The sequence below is a fragment of the Salvia splendens genome, chromosome 9, assembly GCF_004379255.2.
Source record: "Salvia splendens isolate huo1 chromosome 9, SspV2, whole genome shotgun sequence".
NCBI classification, from domain to species: domain Eukaryota; kingdom Viridiplantae; phylum Streptophyta; class Magnoliopsida; order Lamiales; family Lamiaceae; genus Salvia; species Salvia splendens.
In genome coordinates this window covers 26,799,841-26,820,556 of record NC_056040.1, presented here as the reverse complement: position 1 = coordinate 26,820,556, position 20,716 = coordinate 26,799,841, and the positions used below count along the sequence as shown (strand labels likewise).

General features: G+C 38.3%; 3 protein-coding genes across 4 annotated transcripts; 1 reads left to right on the top strand and 2 right to left on the bottom strand.

The window, feature by feature from the left end:
• Positions 1 to 397: 397 nt before the first annotated feature.
• On the bottom strand, positions 398 to 3,399 carry LOC121748615 (FH1/FH2 domain-containing protein 3-like). Its single transcript, XM_042143082.1, has 3 exons — positions 2,760 to 3,399; positions 1,496 to 1,680; positions 398 to 1,130 (listed from the first exon to the last, which is right to left on the bottom strand). Exons 1-3 carry the CDS (start codon positions 3,226 to 3,228, stop codon positions 639 to 641), a joined length of 1,146 nt encoding a protein of 381 aa, XP_041999016.1. The 5' UTR covers positions 3,229 to 3,399; the 3' UTR covers positions 398 to 638.
• A 7,497-nt stretch (positions 3,400 to 10,896) lies between these two features.
• On the bottom strand, positions 10,897 to 15,895 carry LOC121748342 (bifunctional purple acid phosphatase 26-like). 2 transcript variants are annotated; one of them, XM_042142633.1, is made up of 10 exons: positions 15,740 to 15,895; positions 15,044 to 15,228; positions 14,599 to 14,799; positions 14,247 to 14,358; positions 13,754 to 13,980; positions 13,096 to 13,234; positions 12,127 to 12,347; positions 11,648 to 11,769; positions 11,366 to 11,527; positions 10,897 to 11,186 (listed from the first exon to the last, which is right to left on the bottom strand). In XM_042142633.1, the coding sequence occupies exons 2-10, from the start codon at positions 15,206 to 15,208 to the stop codon at positions 11,102 to 11,104; spliced, it is 1,434 nt and encodes a 477-aa protein (XP_041998567.1). In that variant the 5' UTR covers positions 15,209 to 15,228; positions 15,740 to 15,895; the 3' UTR covers positions 10,897 to 11,101. The 2 variants fall into 2 exon arrangements, with proteins under 2 accessions (XP_041998567.1, XP_041998568.1); XM_042142634.1 differs by having other exon boundaries at positions 15,044 to 15,251; positions 15,740 to 15,870.
• Positions 15,896 to 18,297: 2,402 nt separating this feature from the next.
• On the top strand, positions 18,298 to 19,338 carry LOC121749364. Its single transcript, XM_042143938.1, has one exon. It carries the CDS (start codon positions 18,298 to 18,300, stop codon positions 19,336 to 19,338), a length of 1,041 nt encoding a protein of 346 aa, XP_041999872.1.
• The last annotated feature ends 1,378 nt before the right edge of the window (positions 19,339 to 20,716 follow it).

The window sequence follows — 20,716 nt, the reverse complement described above, 5'->3', positions numbered from 1 at the left end:
TTTCAGGAATAAGATAACAGTAAAGTTTTGACTGACATGGGTCATAGTCACTCCACGTGTTATCAGGTTCGGCGGCTGACGCATATTGGCAACCTTCTCTTCCTCATCATTTCGCATGTAGATAAATGTATAGTATATAGAGTGGTGAGAGGGTTCCACTACTTTACAGGATATTTTGAAATATGTATCGGATAAGTATTGGTTTGAACTTATATTATATGGGTGTTCTATGAATTAGACACGTGTATTGATTGTTTTTATGATAAGTGGTTTATTTATTAAAAGAGTATACGTCAGAGGGGTTGAGGTGTCAGAGAGTGCACCCTCATCTTGATAGCTATACATAAATACCACCACCAATATAAATGTTAGAATTTTGATGAAATACATATACAAATTACTGCACCCAAAAAATAAATATTAATTTATATACAAATCTAACACACACATCACAGTTGACGAAAATAAGCAACACTAAAATGACTCAGAAAAAAAAAACAAAGCAATTTCTTGACATGCATTGTAATATCGCCCATCCCTCCTTTAATCATCAACTAAGGCTGCTAATTTCTACACAGAAATGTAAAAGAAAAAAGAAATATAGGAAGGGAGAAATAAATTTACACATAGTAGAAGTTTCACACTGCTCCTAAATTGTCGAAATCAGTATCATCAACAGTGAGCCAGTCGTTCGAATCCTCACCTTCTGATTCTTTATCCTTTGACACATTGTGGCTTGCATTCTGCTTAGAACCCTGAGATCCCGAGTTCTCATCCAGTTGAACCCAAGCTTTTTCGCTCGTTGATTGTCTACATGCTGATAGCTTATCTGACGGATCATCATTTTCCTCGTCTTCAAGATCACTAAAGGAAACATCCTCCTCGTTTGGAGATTGCTTGTGAGCATCAGCGGACGGGCCTGGCTCAACTGCTTCTGGCTGATGACCAGATACAGATTCAGGTTCAGGTTCAGGTTCAGGTTCAGGTTCGTCAACAGTCTCTCTGGGTTGAGTTGGATTTACAGTCTCAGATGATGCATACTTAGCATCAGATGAGTCAGGGTTTCCGGAGGTTTCTTGAGCATTCTTACTTTGAAGTTGCTTCAAAAGTGTCTCCCTTGCTTCAGCAACCTGCAGAAAACGAATAACTTGACGATAGTGCTTGAATGATTAACAACAGGTGTCTTAGCTAAGAACGAATCCTTTTATTCTCTTTCGATTCTGGTAAACAAGAGTAGAAAGAGAGAAATTCGCTACAATCATGTCACTTGCTATACATAAACAGTATAAGTTGAGGCAATGACTAATATGAGAAATGGAAGGATGCTGCTGAGGATGCTTTATCAAGAAATTCAGTCTGTATATAGTCTTTTAGCATCACAAACATTATGAGTAATGAACCTAGAAATTCGGTTATCATCCTTCTAATGACTTAATATTGTGATCAACAGAAATTAAATTGTCAAACAGTAAACCTAAATCAGATAAAGCCTTGCCTGTGGAGTCGAGAGAAGCTTCAGATCTTCTTCATTCAACCTGGGGAGAAGTAGAATAAAATATATAAGCCAAAACTTCTCCTTGCTCATTTGATTGCAGAGATTCTGCCTCAACATCTCAAAGTCAGGTACCAAATGGTCAATATTTTCCGCATGTTCTCTCTGATAATTTGACAACTGAAAATCTGCAACAGAGTATCTTAGTCAGCATCAGATCACACATCCCCTCAGCATACGAGTCTTATTTCATTTCTGTTTCTTATGGTAAGAAGATATATTAAATTGGTACGTTGAGCTTATAGAGCTAAACCACCAAGAAAGCTCCCTCTTCCCAATACACACAGACAACATACATACAACATACACACATATTTTCAGACATTTGTGTGAGATTCTCTAGCATAGAATAGAGGTATACATTTAGTCTACTCTATTCAAATCATTATTTAAGTAACACCAAAATTCATCGATATCATAATACCAAATAGCCAACAACCGATTATGAGTTTGTCCTTCCCAACTACAAACATATCATGACCGCATCACCACCTTCTAAATGCTAGAGTCTAGATATATTTACCATGGTCGAGCCTAAATAATTTGGTAAAAAATCCAATCGGGATACATTCTTCCTTCTTAAGTGCATCATCACCTTCTAAATGCCAGAGTCTATCCAAAGCCAAATACCTCTAATATGTCTAGATATGTTCACCTTTTTTTAGCCCAAATACACTGGTAAAAATCAATTGACCTCTTAGCAGGATGTAGATGAATATACATCAGCTTGATCATGCATTAACTAAAGTTTCAAGAACTATACAACTGGTAATGGCCAACAAATTTAACCATCGATCAAATGACATGTTTACTGAACATGAATCATAATCTGTTAGTTCGTGATTCTAAAGTTTGAGAAAACCAACTAACTACTAGAATCTAGACATGAATGTCACAATGTATGGGTCAGTTTGCCCAACAGTGTATCTACAAATGCTTGTATACATACAAGCCATCCATCAAACTCCTTTTAGATTTTAGGACTTCCTGAAATCTCTCAAAACCATAGGTTGACATCTTGAAAGAAGATCAATGGGCATTAACCTCAACTCAAAAGCTCCCCAGATCAAAATGCTTGTATAAAGAATTCAAGAATAAGCACATATCCACATAAAAATTAGAACTTTCCAACTAAAATTACCATAAAAATTAGAACTTTCCAAATAAAATTACCATAAAAATTAAAACTTTTCCAAAAAAAAATTACCATTATCAGGCATGGAAAGAGGGAAATCAGTCCACAGCTCCGGCCGCCTCGAGATTTTCAAAACAAATTCCAAAATCTCTTCACTAATGCCCAATCCATCTTCTTCGTCGTCGTCTTCCTCTTCCCCCTCTTCTTCCACGCCATCATTCCCATCTCCATCACTGATTTGATTCTGCAGCTGCAGTAGATTTGAAGTAATCTTCGACGAGATTAACGATAGCCCTGATCTGAATGTGCCCTGGATTTCAGCCAAATCGCTTTTAATCCCATCGATTGTCTCGGATGAGGAGGCAGCCCCAGCCGCCGCCGGGGGAGGCGCGAGAAAGGCGGCGACGCCGCGGAACACGGCTGAGAGATCATCCCTAGCGCCGGCAGCAGGGCTTTTTGGGGGTGAGGAATACTCGGGTGGATTGAGATTATTTTCGTCGTCGGTGAAGGGATTGAAGAGTGAAGGGATCCAAGATGACATTTTTCTTCAATTCGTTTTTTCTAATCGATTACTGAAGAGGCTTTTGATTGAAAGAATTTAGAATTGCAGTTTATGTTGATTGAATCGAAGGGTTTAAGGTTAAATTCGTTAGCGATTGTTCCAACAACTTTGATGGATTTTTTTTATTTTTGATTTGGATTTTCACAGACATTAGCAATGAGTTTAATTATTTTTCTCTAATTAATTACAACTGACCTTTGATAGTTTAACTCAAAATGTAACAAAAGTATTCCCTCTTTTCCGGTGACACATTTTTTTTTGGGAATGTCATATTCTAACAGCATCTCCAAAAGCAATAACTCAGCCATAGTCCAGCCACAAACTCCTCCTGACACATCATCAGCACTAAAACTTCTCATGCCACATCATCAGTACAAACAACTAGACAAGCAATAGCCCAGCCATAATAAACAAAATTATAAAAATAACAATCACACAAAATACGGAATTCAACTTACGACACAGATACGGGAAAATACAATAATTTCATTTAAATTAAAAAAAGGTACATTAAAAAAATTACAAAATTACAAAAAAAACTAACGTCGTGCAGTCCTCCGCGCCCACAACTCTTCAATTAAATCCTTTTGGAGTCGAATATGAGCTTCCACTTGGCGCATGTCGGCATGTGCTTGGAGGCGGCCGACTTCATCGTGAGATACCCCACTTCGTACGCTGGGGGTGGCCACGCCGTGGCTTGGACCGGCTTCATTATCGTCGTTGGCCCAACTAGTCAGTTGTACACCTTCATCTTCGACAATAATGTTGTGCATGATAATACAGGCGTACATTATATCAGCAATGCAGTCGACATGCCACAAACGCGTTGGACCCCTAATTGCCACTCATCGAGACTGGAGCACACCAAATGCGCGCTCCACGTCCTTGCGCGCCGACTCCTGCCGTTCCGCAAAGTAGGTCTTCCTCTCATCTGATGCGCATTTGATCGTCTTCACAAAGACGGACCACCTAGGATATATCCCTTCCGCCAAGTAGTAGCTCATATCATGCTGGTTCCCGTTGACGACAAAGCTGATGGCCGGACCGACGCCCTGGCACTGCTCGTTGAAAAGGGGCAACGAGTTGATGTCGTTGTTCGACCCGGCTACCCCAAAATATGCATGCCAAATCCACAGCAGGTAATCAGCTACGGCCTCGAGGATCATCGTGGGATTCTTTTCCCTGTAGTCGGTCGTGTAGAACCCTTTCCAGGAAGCGGGGCAGTTCTTCCACTCCCAATGCATACAATCTATGCTGCCTAACATACCCGGGGACCCATGCTTTGCCTCGTGCATCTGCATCAGCTCATGGCAGTCTTCGGGGGTAGGGCTTCGAAGGTGCTGATCATCGAATATTTCAACCACGCCCTGACAGAAATACTTCATACATTCAAGGGCAGTCGACTCGCCGATGTGGAGGTACTCGTCCCACATGTCTGTCGCGCCTCCGTAGGCCAACTGTCTGATTGTCGCAGTGCACTTTTAAGTCTACCAGCCGCATCGTGCCTGAAGCGGAAACACAAATATCGACGCTCCAAAGCATCAACAATACGCATAAACAGGGCCCTGCTCATCCTAAAACGCCGCCTGAAAATGTTGGAATTAAATTGCGGCTCCGGTGCGAAGTAGTCGTCAAATAGCCGCTGATGTGCAGCTACGTGATCCCGATCAATCATTGCTCGGCGGTGGACAACGCGTCGAGGTCGAGGTACCGCCGGCTGCAAGGCCCGTTGTATCAGCCAGTCAATCTCTCGGGACGTATAGGCCTCCAACTGTTCGTTTCAAACACCGTTCGAACTCCGCAGCATCCCCACCACTACCACCACTACTACCACCCGCGTTACTCATTTCGCATTGTTGATCTTGTACAGAAATTAAGATAGAGAGAAAACTCGTTAAAACAAGTGGTGCAAATGAAAATGACGTGCAGATCGCGTATATATAGTGTTTCGAAAATTAAATAAAAAATTCCCGCTCGCCGATCTGGAGCCTGCAATGGCGGCCAGGAGATCGGCGAGCGCATCGCCGAGCGCTCGGGAATCGGCGTGCGCTCGCCGTTTTTCTCACCGATTTGGCGCTCGCCGGCTGCAATGGTTTGGCGAGCGGACCGGCGAGTGCCAAGAATCGGCTAGCCGGTGCGCTCGCCGCTATTGGAGATGCTCTAAATGACACATTTATTTTTTGGAATGTCATATTCTAAATGACACATTTTTAAAATAGAAATATCACACTCTATACTTTTCCCTCTTTTTTACTTTATTTTCTCTACTCAACTTACAAAATAAACTAATAAAATCTTGTGTCATAAAAGAAATGCTTTATTTAGATTAGGGCTGAGGAAGTATTAAGGATTTGATTTTTGTTTTGAAGACATTTGTTTCAACTACTCTACTACATAAAGCACTTAAAAATGGTTTAGAAAACAGAGCAAACAAAAGAGATATTGTTGCTCTAAACAATCGTTAAACACTATGGATGATAGCTTTGAATTATTAAATCATTGTAGTACGTTGAGATGTGGGAAACACTTCAATTCGTGTTGTACAAGTTGTTAACTAGGGTCGGGAAAATATACCGAAATATCAAAATACTGCACTTACCGTACCGAAAAAATACCGTAAATACCGAATTTTCAGTATACCGTACTTTTCGGTACGGTATCATACCGTACCGACAGTTTTAGGTACGGTAAAGGTATGCATTTTGTATATACCGCGTTATACCGCATCATACCCAATTGCGGTATATACCGCAAATTTGCGGTATATACCGCAAATACGGTATACCGCAAATAACACGGTATACCGCAAATACGGTATATACCGCAATTGCGGTATATACCGGAAATCACGATATACCGCGGTATACCGAAATCACGGTACGGTATATCGACAAAAGCGGTACGGTAACGATATCTAAATTTTGGTATACCTACTTTTCGGTATACCGACAAAAGCGGTACGGTAAAGGTATGGTTTTTTGTCATACCGCACGGTACGGTATGCGGTATGACCATTTCGGCGCGGTATACCGTACCGTTCCAACCCTATTGTTAACTGTTAGATACATAGTTGAACACTTGCTTGAGCTCATTTTTATCTATTCTAGATCCTATGGATGCACAAGAAGCTAAAAACAATTACTATACGATCATCCCAAAAATCCACTACTAAACTTTAGTCTAAACAAGTCTAGGTTAATAGTTTGTCATCATCATTATCCATCTTATCCTACATTAAAGAGACAATAAACAGCATAGACTATAGGAATCAGCACTTAACATGCCCGTAAAAATGATAGATTCATCGAACTATTCCGAGATGACAACTACTACAAAAGAAAATTTACGAAAACATAAGCATTTTATCAATACAACATCTAACTATACACGTTTGGAACAACAATGGAGGAATTTAGCCAAGAAACATAGTACTATTAGAAAGCACAAAACCCGTATGATCGCATGAAAAGGGACTGTGGCTTTAATTCCAATAGTCGGAATCGACCTTCTTCTTCTTCTTCTTCTTTCCGACTTTTCTCTCCTCCGTATGGCAATACCATAACTCCCCAAGAAAACTGCTTTAGTAACTTATTGTTGGTCCTTTTCCTTCTCCGCGAGTCATTAAGTTGGCAGACTGGCCAACCCAGTATAGCTCGATAGTAAGAGCCTAGGGTCCGGGTTGTTTTCAGTGAGTTGGCAGGATGTCCAATCCAACGACTCTATGGAGTTAGAATGATTCTCAACGGGTCACTAAGTTGGAAGGATGTCCAAACCAGCGACTCGCTAGTATTGTTATGTACTCTGCTTCGTTGTCCAACCCAACAACTTACTAGTATTGTGAATTATGAGAACAAATCTCAGCCACACATTTTAATACTCCAAATTAATCTTATGGCTTAAATAATCTTGCAGATTTTTATAAAAAATAATAGTCAAAGGGCATTTTTGGAATTCAAAATCTCAAATGTATCAACGTTAATTGTCTTCTCCGCAATTTGTACAATCTGAATCTGAATTGTCTCCAGCCACCGCCATGGCCGGCCTCTCCGCCGCCGCCGCACATGCGCCAGTTCTTCACCTGAAGGCGTCCTCCGTCGGGCAGTTCACGGCGATGACGGCGGGGTAACATACAGCCGGTCTCACCCGAAACATCAACAGCCGCAGTGCGTCGGCCATGTCCCAGCAGATCTCCCGGAGCGGCCCGTAGCTGAAGCCAAACTTCACCGCGAATGGCCAAAGCAAAGACACCATCAGAAGCAGAGCTGCCCCACCGAGCTTCGTTAGCGGCAGAACCACCACCGCCAAACCCATCTTTTATAAATTAATGCTTGTACACACAACACTAATATATACAGACTATGTTTATTATTGAAATTATTATGAATCATGTTACAAGACAAAATTGGTGGCTTTATATTATTCGAGTAGGAAATTTCCTTGTAATTTCATGAAAATCGGACTTTCTGAGATCAATGATGTTTATGGCAGATTTTTCCTTTATTTTATTATATTTTTTTATTGATTTACAAAACACATCACTCTTATTATGATTTTACTTCACTGTTGTTTACAAAACACATCACTCTTATTATGATTTTACTTCACTGTTGTTTACAAAACACATCACTCTTATTATGATTTTACTTCACTCTTGTTCACAAAACACATCACTCTTATTATGATTTTACTTCACTCTTGTTCACAAAACACATCACTCTTATTATGATTTTATTTCACTCTTGTTCACAAAACACATCACTCTTATTCGGATTTTACTTCACTCTTGTTCACAAAACACATCACTCTTATTCTGATTTTACTTCACTCTTGTTCACAAAACACATCACTCTTATTCTGATATTACTTCACTCTTGTTCACAAAACACATCACTCTTATTCTGATTTTACTTCACTCTTGTTCACAAAACACATCACTCTTATTCTGATTTTACTTCACTCTTGTTCACAAAACACATCACTCTTATTCTGATTTTTCATCTCAAGGACAGCTGAATCATTACTTTGGTTATAAGTTGTTTTAATCACTAAAATTCTAAAATGAAAATAATTACAGATCTTTGGTTACCTTAGCTTTGTCATTTAAGGTAATACCTCGATCCTCATCAGGTGAAATCTAAAAAAGTTTCAATTTAATTTCAAGTACGTGTGGGATAAATATGTGCCGATTTTTTTTCTTTTTGGAGGTTAAGGGCTACTAATGAATTACGATACTCCATTATTGAAACACATTTCGTAATTAAACTGCATTTAATATTTCACGCGGAATGATTGTTTGTGAAATCAATGACCTCCTTTTAGATAATAGTAATTCTTTCTTGTAATCCATATTCTTGAAACTAATTGCTCTGTGTAGGTGAAATGTTTGCCATTGTTATACAAGATTCTGTTTCAACAGTCCGTATAACTGAAAATACTCTCCTCCTCCACAAAAACCAACAGATCGCCGCCGTAAGAGACAGAAAGATGGAGCTCCAGCTCCGGCGGCGGCGTAAATGGCGGTGGTGGCGGCGACGGCGGCGAAGGAAGAGCTGCAGCAGCAATTCACCACCATTTTGTGCGATACTAATTGCTTTTGGAGAAGAGGGAAGAGGAGAAGAGATGAAGAGGATTGTCAATGACCATTATACCCCGCTTGGTTATTGTGGAGTAAATTTGTGAGAGAGGAAACTAATATTAGCCATTGATTTTTTTGATCTTGTGGCTATTATTTGTTCTCTAGTTATTTGGTTAAGAGGTGTTTGCCATAGATCACTACCCTATTACCTAATACTTAAAAAAAATACTAATTATGCTTCCTTTCGAGCATTCATAGTACGAAATTATGTATTTAAATACGGTTTCCAAATCAGAACAACAACTAGACACCAACAGTAGTTGTAGCTGTACGCCTGTACAGTTTTAAAAGGAATCTCAGTGTTACAAATCTCAGTTTTAAAAGGAATCTCAGTGTTAAAAGGAATAATCTTTTTCCCAAAAGTGAAATAATAAATTATTAAAACTTTCTTGAATTGTTAATGATGGCAAAAACAAGCCTGCTATGCATGGAGGAGAGCTGTCCATTTGAATCTAAAATTTATTTTTATACTCACATATTTGAGATTTATTTATATAATAATGTACATTTTTTAGAGCATCCACAATGGGGCGTCCCATAGCCCGCCCTATTGGGCGCCCTATTCTCCGTCACATCAGCATTTTATCCTCCTACCCTTCCACCTGCAGTGGGATGCCCTATAATCTGCCCTATAGTCCTCCCTACAGCATTTTATTTATTTTAATATATAAACACTACAAAGTTTGAATAAAAAACATCATTTCATTGAAAGTTCATAGAGTACAGTACGAAAAAAAAAAAAAACTACAAATTCAACGGCCGTGGCGGTTCCAAATTTCTTCAACCATGTCGGACATTGAGGCCTGTCTACGCCCTTGTATCCACTAGTAAATTGGCCTCTCCACGCCGTCGGGCAATTCTTCCACTCCCAGTGCATACAATCTATGCTCCCTAGCGTTCCAGGAAAGCCGTGCGCTGTCTCATGCTTCTTCATCAGGGCCTGGCAATCGCCAGCAGTTGGCCTTCGCAAATATGTGTCGATGTAAGTCTCTACAACTCCCGTACAAAATTTCTTCAAGCACTCCGGCCAGTTGTCTCCCCGACGTGAAGGTACTCGTCGAACATGTACGTCGTGGTGTCATAGGCCAACTGCCGGAGCGCAACCTTGCACTTCTGCAACGGCATAAGTCCGGATCTGCCGATGCCATCTTCCCGATACTGGAAGTAAGGATCACGTGCCTCCAACGTGTGGACAATGCTGAGAAAAAGATCTCGCCTCATCCTAAACCGGCGGTGAAAAACCGTCGGACCCCACCGTGGTCCCTCCGCAAAATAGTCTGCGAACAGACGTTGGTGAGCTATGTTGTGCTCGCGGAGGACAAACTTCCGACGGCGAATCGGCCTCTGGATCTGCTCCGCTTGGACCTGCTCCGCCGCTTCACGCTCGTGCTCCATTTCGGTCAAACATTCCTCCGCAGCCTCATGAACGCAATCGAACAAGGCCCAAGTCAAGGCCCGAGTAATGCCCTCCGAGGTACTCCAATCGCGCCGGGTCTCATTTTTTTAGCGAGAGAAAGATCGGTGTGGGGAAAAGATAATTGATGAGAGAGAAAAGTGTGGGAAAATGGAGTGAAAAGTGAAGTTTATATAGATAAAGGAAATTAAAAATTTAAAAAATTAAAAAAATCGAAAACACATTGCGTCGTCCGCGTCGCCCGCAATGGGGCGGAATAGGGCGCGGACGATGCATCGGGCATCGTTTGCATGGCTACAGTGGCGGACGATCGTCCGCCCCACTGTGGATGTTCTTAGAGGAAAACTTGCAGGATATTATAAATATGCATATGCATACGACAATTGTATTTTGTGTTGTATGGAAGAAAGTATTTGAAATTAAATTACAATCCAGACTCAGAGGTAAATCGGACAAAGTATTAATATCACAACCAACCACGAAACTGCATTTTATATCATCTGTTTTTGGTATCATTTATATTTATATCTTATAATTAACTTTTTGAAGGTTGGAAAATATAAATCCATTTAGACGTGAAGCGGTATGACACCATGAGTTTATAAATAACATTCCAAATGCTGTTCGTTTCCAGTTTCAATACGTATGTAGTACAGATATATGCATCAAAGTTCAGTCTCACAATATTAGAAACAAAGGTTCCCCATTGGCCAGGGGTAGCTTATTCTAACAACTTCTTAATCTGAATAAGAATGAGACCCCATACGTGCTCGAAAGGAACTTACAGCGCTTGAAGGCTAAATTCACAATACCAGACTCTGAGGTAAATCAGACAGGGCAGAATGGAGATGATTTTTCCTCAGTTTTCTTCTCCGACGATTAAGTCCCCTGCATCAACCCAGTCAAATATTTTACTCTTTCTTTTCTGCATAATAGCTGATTAGAGATTCAAAGAAGGATCTATTTATTTATAACCGAAATCCTGGATCTATTTATTTACTGATAAAAATTGAAAAAAAAAAAACAAGAAAAAGAAATTTTGCTTGTTGAGCTCAAAATGTACTCACCAGTACTGGTTGAGTAGCACAAATGAATCTGTTGGTATCCTTTTTCCATCATCATTTCTATTCCAATGGTAAATTGCATGTGTCCTGTTTTTTATCTCTAATGTAGAATGTCCATAGCTGGCTTCACGAAAAGCAGAATAGTCTGGTTGGGGATCTCTGAATCTGCAGAGGCAACATATATATTAGTGAAACAGAGAATGAACATTACATATGGAGAATAGAGTAAAGGGTATGGTTACCATTTTACGAACACCTAGGAAATTAACATGCAACATGGATTACCTTTGAGCAAGACCCTCTTGGTTTCCTCCATCTCCAACAGTTACATAAACAGGTGCTGATTTGTCAGGTACAGGATAAGAAGGACCACTTGAGACATTGTATTTTATGTTTGAGATACGGTACTGAAATACGAAAAAGAATTTGTTACCGGCTTGGAAGAAAGCACAACAATAATGAGGAAGACGAAAATCAGAGCTAAAATGCAACATGTGAGTGCAAATGATCATCAACATCTTGACTGGAATTAGGCACATTTTGGCTTGAATTTCAATGGATATCCCTACACGGCTACATGGTTGAATTTAACGAACTCATCAGAAACCTGAGTAGTAAAAGGCTTAAACTCAATCCAGTTTGAGACAGATGGTGTGCCTCATCATACAGGGTAACATGCAATTCTTGGGATAGTTTTCAACAATGTTCAGCCTATACATGAATGATTCAAGGTTTAAGGGGAAAAACCCTAACAAGAGTCTTACTGATCTTTCGTATGCATGGACGTGACCAGCAAAGACGATATCAACTTTATAGCGACAGAACCAGCTCTCAAACGCAACTCTCATGCTTTCACCCTCCATAAAATGAGCATCATTACTGTTATAGATTGGAGCATGCATCAGGACAATAAGCCATGGAGTCTTCTCTCTATCGACTTTCGTAAACTCTTCGTTAAGCCACTCCCACTGAGGCGTATATTTTACTGCAATGATGATGAGGATATAGAAAAACAATGATAATGAACTTAGAAAGAAAACAATGCCACAGGTGAAGGCTATATGAAACAAGAAAGTCAAATCATCAAGACATCAACCTACTAAAAGGCTACTTGTAATAATCAAGAACAAGTCCACGTCCTTTTTTCTTTATTGTGAGAAAGTATGGAAGGACAATGGTTAAAATAATCTTATGGTTATGTTTGAGGAAAAGGCGTTTTTTGAGTCCCCATAGGCTCAAGAAACTGCTCAATGGTATTTCTAAGTGAGACTAGAAACTGCTGTAAGCATTCCTCGAGAAAGGAGCTACAGGACATTTCAGAATCAATCTCTAGCTTAAAACACACCCCCAATAGAATAAGATTCAAACATTTCATTTAGGGGTTTAAATCATAACTCTTTCTAGATCAGTAATCTGGGATTTGCTTAAAGATGGAAAGTTTTGGAAGGTAAAATGTGTCGAAGGAAATTGAGAAAGTCCAGGAAAAGGGTAACATCATTGTATATCTTCACAATCATGAAGAAAACTGGAAATAGTTAATCAAGAAAATAAAATTTGATAAAAAAAGTGTATAGTAAATCATGCAATATCCTCCCTTTTTTTTCTTTTTGGCCTTGTGAAACAATTGCCTTAGCATTGTATCTGTTCCATGCATAATGCTAATAATTAAAATCACATGAACTAACAAAGAAAAGAAAATAACAAGCCAATATGCAATAGAAATGGTTAATTACCGAATGGAGAGTAGCTGGACAGGACAATTATATGAGCAGAAGCCCTTCTCACAGAATACCACAGAGGACTACTGCTTTTACTAGCAAGGTAAGGGGTAGGGTACCTCTGAAGAAAATTTCTGAAAGGAATAACCTCCCCCTAAACATCAGGAAAATAAGTTGTTAAAAGCCAAAAAAAAAAAAAAGAAAACTCCTACACATAGAAATCTTACAATGGTTGTCCATGCGTATTAATAATGCAGAAAAAATTTGAAGGATCATTAGGTCTCAAATGAACATTGACAGAATCAGAAAAAGACAGGAGAGAAATGGGTAAAATTTTGACTGGCAACATTAAATGCAGTTGAAGGAAACCACAATATGTTACCAATATTTATGGAACAATGTTCAGATACATGCAACAGTTTATGTATACAAAAAGACCACTGTTTCACAGGGGGTAAACCCTGAGGTTCAAATGAATAGAAGGCCTCAATCTCCACTCGTATTAAACCATTGATTGTTGGCAGATGGGAATAAATGGGTCATAAAGATGAAACAAAAACTTAAGAACTGAAACATTTTATATCAAGAAAGTGAAGATAGGTGAGTCAAACTAGCTAAAATACCCCATGAAAAGATTACATAAACACAATTTAACATCAAGGTCATACTTTACCATATATGGAAAGTACTCTATTTCATGATTTCCAGCTGACCAAATCCATGGCTGATAAGCTGTGCTAGGTTCAACAAAACGACCCCATGAGTCCCAGCGGACACCAACATCATGATATTGGTATCTATCAGCATATGAAAGATCTCCAACAAATAAAATAGTTTCTGCGCCAGTCTGCTTGCAATGCTCAAGAGTCGAAAGGGAATTGTATGTTTGACCAAGATCACCTGAGATAGGAAATAGATGAGAAATTGAATAATTTGGATTAAAGGTCTAACCATACACATATACAAAAGTACAATTCAAGATTATACAATGTAAACTCAATACTCAACCTACTAACATTATAAAGAGAAAATTTAGTTGTACATATAATTTAATTGCATATGTAGTCTTTGCAGCTCCCCTCCATCACGCATAATAAATGGCTACTGACTAATCACTACATCTGAAGACATCTGTAGATAAAACTTTAATATGAAAGATGACTGACCAATTATTCCAAACTTTTGAGGTGCATCGGGATCAATTGGTAAGGGTGTCTGGAACCAAAAGCTCCTAGATGAATCGCCATCTCCAATTTCATAGTAATACTTGGTGTCATACTGAAAAAGAAAACACCTATATAAATAGGATTATAGGAGAATAGGCTATAGCCAAAGTGCAGTGCCCCTGGTTTCTAGCGAGGTCCAGTATTTGAAATTTGTGCTTTCTCTAAAACTTTAAAATAAATGAAAATTTGATTTCTAACTTGGACAGAAAAAGTTGTAGATTGCCTCAAATTTGCAGCATTAAGAATATTGATGTCATGTCACTGCTGACCATTCAACCAGGTTAATAGTTACCTGAAGACCTTCAATCAGGCACTGATGAATATACCCAGATTTATAGTTGTAAAAAGTATAGTTGTGCACAGTCCCTTCTGCAGTCAAATCAAGTTTTTCTTCTGATAGGCCATATCTAACTTTGTTCGATCCAGGTTCATCAACTGTAACCCATGAAACGATCACAGCCTTCCCATCATAGTCCCCTTGTGTGATATGCACCTGAGAAACAAGTCTTGTCAGAGTCATAATATACAAGATACATTTCAGGGTAAAAGACGGAACTATACATATAACTTATAGACCCTGCGTCCAAGAAACTACATGAGAAACCAAATATTAGAGCATGATTTGATGTTGCAACAAAGATTCCATGATAATTAAAAAACCTGAATGATTCCATTTCTATATGATATAATCTAACACATAAGTTGACAATTATACATGATAGAGAATGAAGGCTTACTTGCTGTGGCGCATTATAACCTTTAGGCACAGCAAAAACTCCATTGTCTAGAGGAATATCAACAGAAGGCCACTCAGAACGAACAAAGGTGCTAGTAACGCCAGCATTCCCATGGCTTGTGCAGCTCAACACCAGAAATGACAAGAGCAGTATTTTAAACAGCATTTCCGCCCCTTTGATTGCTCCTGAACACGATTATAATTACAAACTGAACAAAACCACAACCAAAGCTAGAATTCACTAATAGCAAAAGCAATACAAACACTTAAAAAATAGTCATCGAGATATACAAAACAATTTTGTGAATAATCTATAATTCTATAGCAATCTCACTTTAACTGGCCTCAACGGTTTACACTCTCCGGGATCAGAGGAACAATTGATCCACCTTAAAACATAACTAAATTCTAAATCTGTATGTTTCCGATCAAAATTAAATATAGAAAATCATAAAATGCGATGCTTTCCAGCTACCGCAGTGACTATAGATCAGGATGCAGAATCGAGGTAACAACAATATTCCATCCTACAACTTAACTAATAAAAAAAATCTGATAACATGCTGAAATCCAGAAGCAACAATCATCGGAGCAGTAGAAGTGAAAATACGGCGATCCGGTATGAGTATAACTGTAAAAGTATAGTGTAGCTAAGATACGATTAAGATAGGAGAGTTTAAACAGAAGCTACATGCACCTGAAAATCGGAAGCGAAAGCTAGTCTCACTGCTTTGAATCAAATGGATGAAGGAAGGGGGAGACGATATTTTTATTTTGCGATGGTCATGAGAGGCGCAAGATAGCACACACTGATTGGCCGGTAGTGAATTTCAACTATTATTGTTATTGAAAAACACAATATATTGTTTCTTTATTTACTCATAAGACGATAAGGTGTAAGTTTGGATGTTTACATCTTATCACGTGGAATACCACAATTTTATAACTATTGTACTATCCCATTGAAGATGACCCCACTTTCCTTTTTGGTTCATCCCACTCAAGCTCAAGTTGGCCCATTATTTACTATTGTAGTTGTTAATGTTAAATATTACACCCTCGTCCGCCATTAGTAATTTCATTTTAATGGCATAAATTTTTAAAAAATATTAAAAAAAGTGGATGAAAAAAAATTAATGGAATCCCTCCGTCCCAGTAGTGATTGATTTCTTTTTTACCGTTGTTTTGCAGAGATGATAATAAATAATTGAAATGGAGAGAAAGTAAAGTAAAAGAGAGAATAATATAGAAGAGAGTCGTATCTACATTATTCTCTTACTTACTTTACTTTATCTCCATTTAACTATTTATTATAATTTTCCTAAAACACGTTCGAAAAGCAGTCTATCAATTGAGATGGACAGAGGGAGCATTAGTTTTAAATGAAATCCAAGTGAAATGAGTTAGTGGAATGTGATACCCTATTACCATTTATGATACAAGTGAACTGAAACTCTTATTTGCGGTCGGACTAAAATGAAAAAATAGGACTCATATTCGTGAGTAGAGGAAGTAATTGTTAATAAATAAATTAATACAAGGAAAGTGGTTAAGAACAATACCAAATACTTTTTAGTTTGATATCTGTGTATTTATTTTCGCATAAATATAATATTGATTTGCTGATTCATTAGTTTATTATTTAATCAGTGTAATATAAAAATATTATAGACATGTGATAGAAAAAAGGTACAGATAATTGGACAAGTAGTAGCGATGATTCCAAATTATATAACATGTGCTTGAAATATGAATTTGGTCCAAAACATTTACTTTTTTAAAATAAGGTCCTAAACAAATGAAATTGTGGTCGGATTGGTCCATTTTTTGACGGTTCCGTCAAAACTAACGGTCAACGCCAGATTAATGATATTTTGACTAAATTAATGCACAATTAATTATTAAAAAAGAAAAAATTTCCAAAATTAGAATTTCTCTCTTCTTCTCTCCCGTCTCTCTTCTCTCCTCTCCTATCCTTCCTTTGTTGAAGTTGAGGCCAACAAAGAAGAAAGAAAACCGGCTGGTGAAAGTTGAGAGCTTCTTTAGGTACGTTTCTGAGCTGTAATGAATCCGAAGACTGCTTTCGACCCCCTCCTGGGGTGGCGCAAAAGATCGTGAAACTGGCTGGTTCACTGGCCACGGCTAAGATAAGGTTCAGTATAGTTGAATGCATTGTAAAAATATGGTTTACTTATTATCGAGGTCAAAACATTCACGAATTTAAGAAGCCCCTTTGGATACAGCGTAGGATAAGATTTGGTATCTATTTTGACAAATTAAATGATATGTATTTGATAAATGAAATAAGAGGTTTTTGCACATGACTAATATGTTCGCTAAAACACCAAATGTAGAAAAGAAAATGCAGCAAATAAAAACAAAGTAGTAGTACTACTACATAAGAAAGGAGCGTCTTCCTATGAAGACATCATATGTGTTAATGGTGTTCAGTATGATACATTTAGAGATGCTTGCTTTGCTTTAGGATTGTTGGATGATGATAAGGAATATGTTGATGGAATTGTAGAGGCTTCTTTTTGGGCTTCAACTCACTCTTTGAGATTGCTCTTTGTTAGTTTGTTAACATCGGAATCTATTTCACGCCCGGACTTTATTTGGCAAAGTTGTTGGAAATATTTGTCTAAAGATGTTCTTTATAACCGCTTAACAAATTATCCTGGTAAGTTATTTTTTAATTATTTTCGTTGCATGTTTATTATGTTATTTGTTATTATTTTCAATTTATAATATAAGTTTAATTCTAACAACATATTCTTAATTACTATAGGTATGATCTTGAGTGAGGATGAAATTCAGAATTTTGCATTGGCAGAGATTGAGAAATTGTTGCAGAATCTTGGCAAAACTTTGCGTGATTTCCATGGTTTGCCGTATCCTGATAATCAATATCTTGAATCAAGTGAAAATAGACTCATTACTGATGAGTTGTGTTATGATCGTGAGGGTTTAGAGAGGGAATATTTGAAATTTATTTCCAAATTCACTGATGAACAACTTTTTGTGCATGACACTATAATGTCGTCTGTGCATTCTAATGATGGAGGAATATTTTTTGTTTATGGCTATGGAGGTACGGGGAAAACTTTCATTTGGAGATCATTGTCTGCAGGGATTCGTTCGAAGGGCGATATTGTTTTAAATGTGGCGTCCAGTGGCATATCTTCTTTATTATTGCCTGGTGGTAGAACAACTCATTCTCAGTTTAAAATTCCCATTAATGTGAATGAAGATTCTATGTGCAATATTAAACCAGGCGGTGCACTTGCTGAGTTGATTGTGAGAGCTAAGCTTATTATATGGGATGAAGCTCCGATGATTCATAAACATTGCATAGAAGCCGTGGATAGAACTTTAAGAGATATTATGCGTGTATGCAATGAGTTACATAGTAACAAACCGTTTGGTGGTAAAACTGTTGTTTTTGGTGGTGACTTTAGACAGATCTTGCCAGTTGTTCCTAAAGGCAGTCATCAAGATGTTGTGAATGCTACCATTAACTCATCTTATCTTTGGAAGAGTGGCACAGTTTTAAGGCTGACAAAAAATATGAGGCTTTTGAATGTTGAAAATGTTGATGAAGCCTCTAAATTGAAGGAATTTTCCTCTTGGGTTGCTTCTATTGGCGATGGTGTTATTGGTGGTCCAAATGATGGTGAAGTGGCTATTCAAGTTCCTATTGACATTGTTTTGTCAAATTCTGGTGATCCTCTTAGAACCATTGTTTCAAACGTCTATCCTTCTTACATGAATCCTGGAGAATTGATTAGTTGTTTGCATGGTCGTGCTATACTTGCTCCTACTTTAGAGGTAGTTGACGAGGTTAACCAATTCATGATTTCTTTGGATCAGTCTCAAGGTCGAGTTTACTTTAGTTCTGATAGTATTTCAAACTCTGATTCCACATCAAATGGTCTTGCTGAGATACATTTTGTTGAGTTTTTGAATAATTTGAAGTGTTCTGGTACACCTAAGCATGAATTGTTGTTGAAAGTTGGTACTCCTGTGATGTTGTTGAGGAACATAGACCTGTCAAACGGGTTGTGTAATGGCACAAGATTGATAATTACACGATTAGGTGATTATGTGTTAGAGGGACAGGTATTGGGTGGCCATAATATTGGTCATAAAGTGTTGATTCCTCGAATGTCTTTAATACCATCTGATCCGAGATTGCCTTTCAAGTTCCAAAGAAGACAATTTCCTTTGGTTATGTCGTATGCAATGACCATTAACAAGAGTCAGGGTCAATCACTCTCTCATGTTGGATTATTTTAGAGAAAACCTGTTTCAATCATGGACAACTGTATGTTGCTATATCAAGAGTCACAAGCCGTTAAGGTTTGAAGATTTTGGTGTGTAAAGATGAAGAAGATGAAGGCAATGGTGATTCTACTGTTAACATTGTTTATAAAGAAGTTTTTCAAAACTAATGAACTATTGGATTGTTGATATTTGCGTAAGTTCCTATTTATGAATATTTGTTTTTTTTAATGAACTTATTTTACTATTCATTTATGTACTAGGTATGTATATAAGTATCATTATCTCATCTTTATTTTGTATTATATTTTATTTAGTCCACTCATATATGCGTTTCAAATTCAAAAAAATTATTTGTTCATTGGAAATAGACACTTATTTATTTGTCTTGATATTTACAATGTGTTTTTTTATTAGACATTTATTCTCCGTCTGCAAGCATAATTATACAATATTTGTCATCTACTTTTTTTTAAGTTCATTTATCTTAGAATTTTTTACAAGTTTTATGGCCCGTGCATAGCACGGGTGGTAAAACTAATAAAAACAAAATAGTAGGAGTACTACATAAGAAAGGTTTACAAATTGCAATTAACAGTAGCAATGGCAATGGCTCTAGTTCTTTATAGCTCTGTTTCGGCGTCTGATAATCTCGACGCCTAAATAGTCGACAGGGCCGACCACAACCACATCCGGCTTTTCCAGCACAGTAAAAATCTGGGGATGCTCGTTCAAGTTCTTGGATGCGATTGATTCAGTTAGGCCACCCGCAATGCGTTACACGGGTGGCCCGTATTTCGTTCCTGCGTGACGGAACCAAGGCGGGACGCGTTGCAGCGTCTCGTCCCGTCACCAGCCCACCCCCAGCCCGTCACCAGTCCCGTTCCGCCATGACGAAACATGGGACGGCTTGCCACGCGCTGAGGAGACGTGGCGTGCTCTCAGGCCATGCGTGACGCCCGCGAGTGGGATTCGTCACGCTGACGCAATAAATCATTTTATTTAAAAAAATTCGAATTAAAATAAAAAATAAAAAAATTGGCAAACGGTAATGATACCATTTTCATAGCCGTTTCCAATTTTTTTTAACTCTATAAATACTCCTAATTCATCATCATTTCACACACAACTACACATCTATTCTTCCCAAATCATCTCCATATCCTCTCCAATTTTCATCTCAAATCATCTCTCTTTTATTCTTCCCCCAAATTTAATCGATCTCATGGATCCGTATGAGCAAATGCGTCGAATAATGGAAGAATCACTTGAAGAAGATCGACGCCGGGAGGCGAAGGAAGCCTCGCCGCCCCAAAGACGCTCCCGGACTTACATCCATCGTAACCGGGAGGAAGTCGCCGCAAGGTTAGTCCGCAACTACTTCTGCGATAAC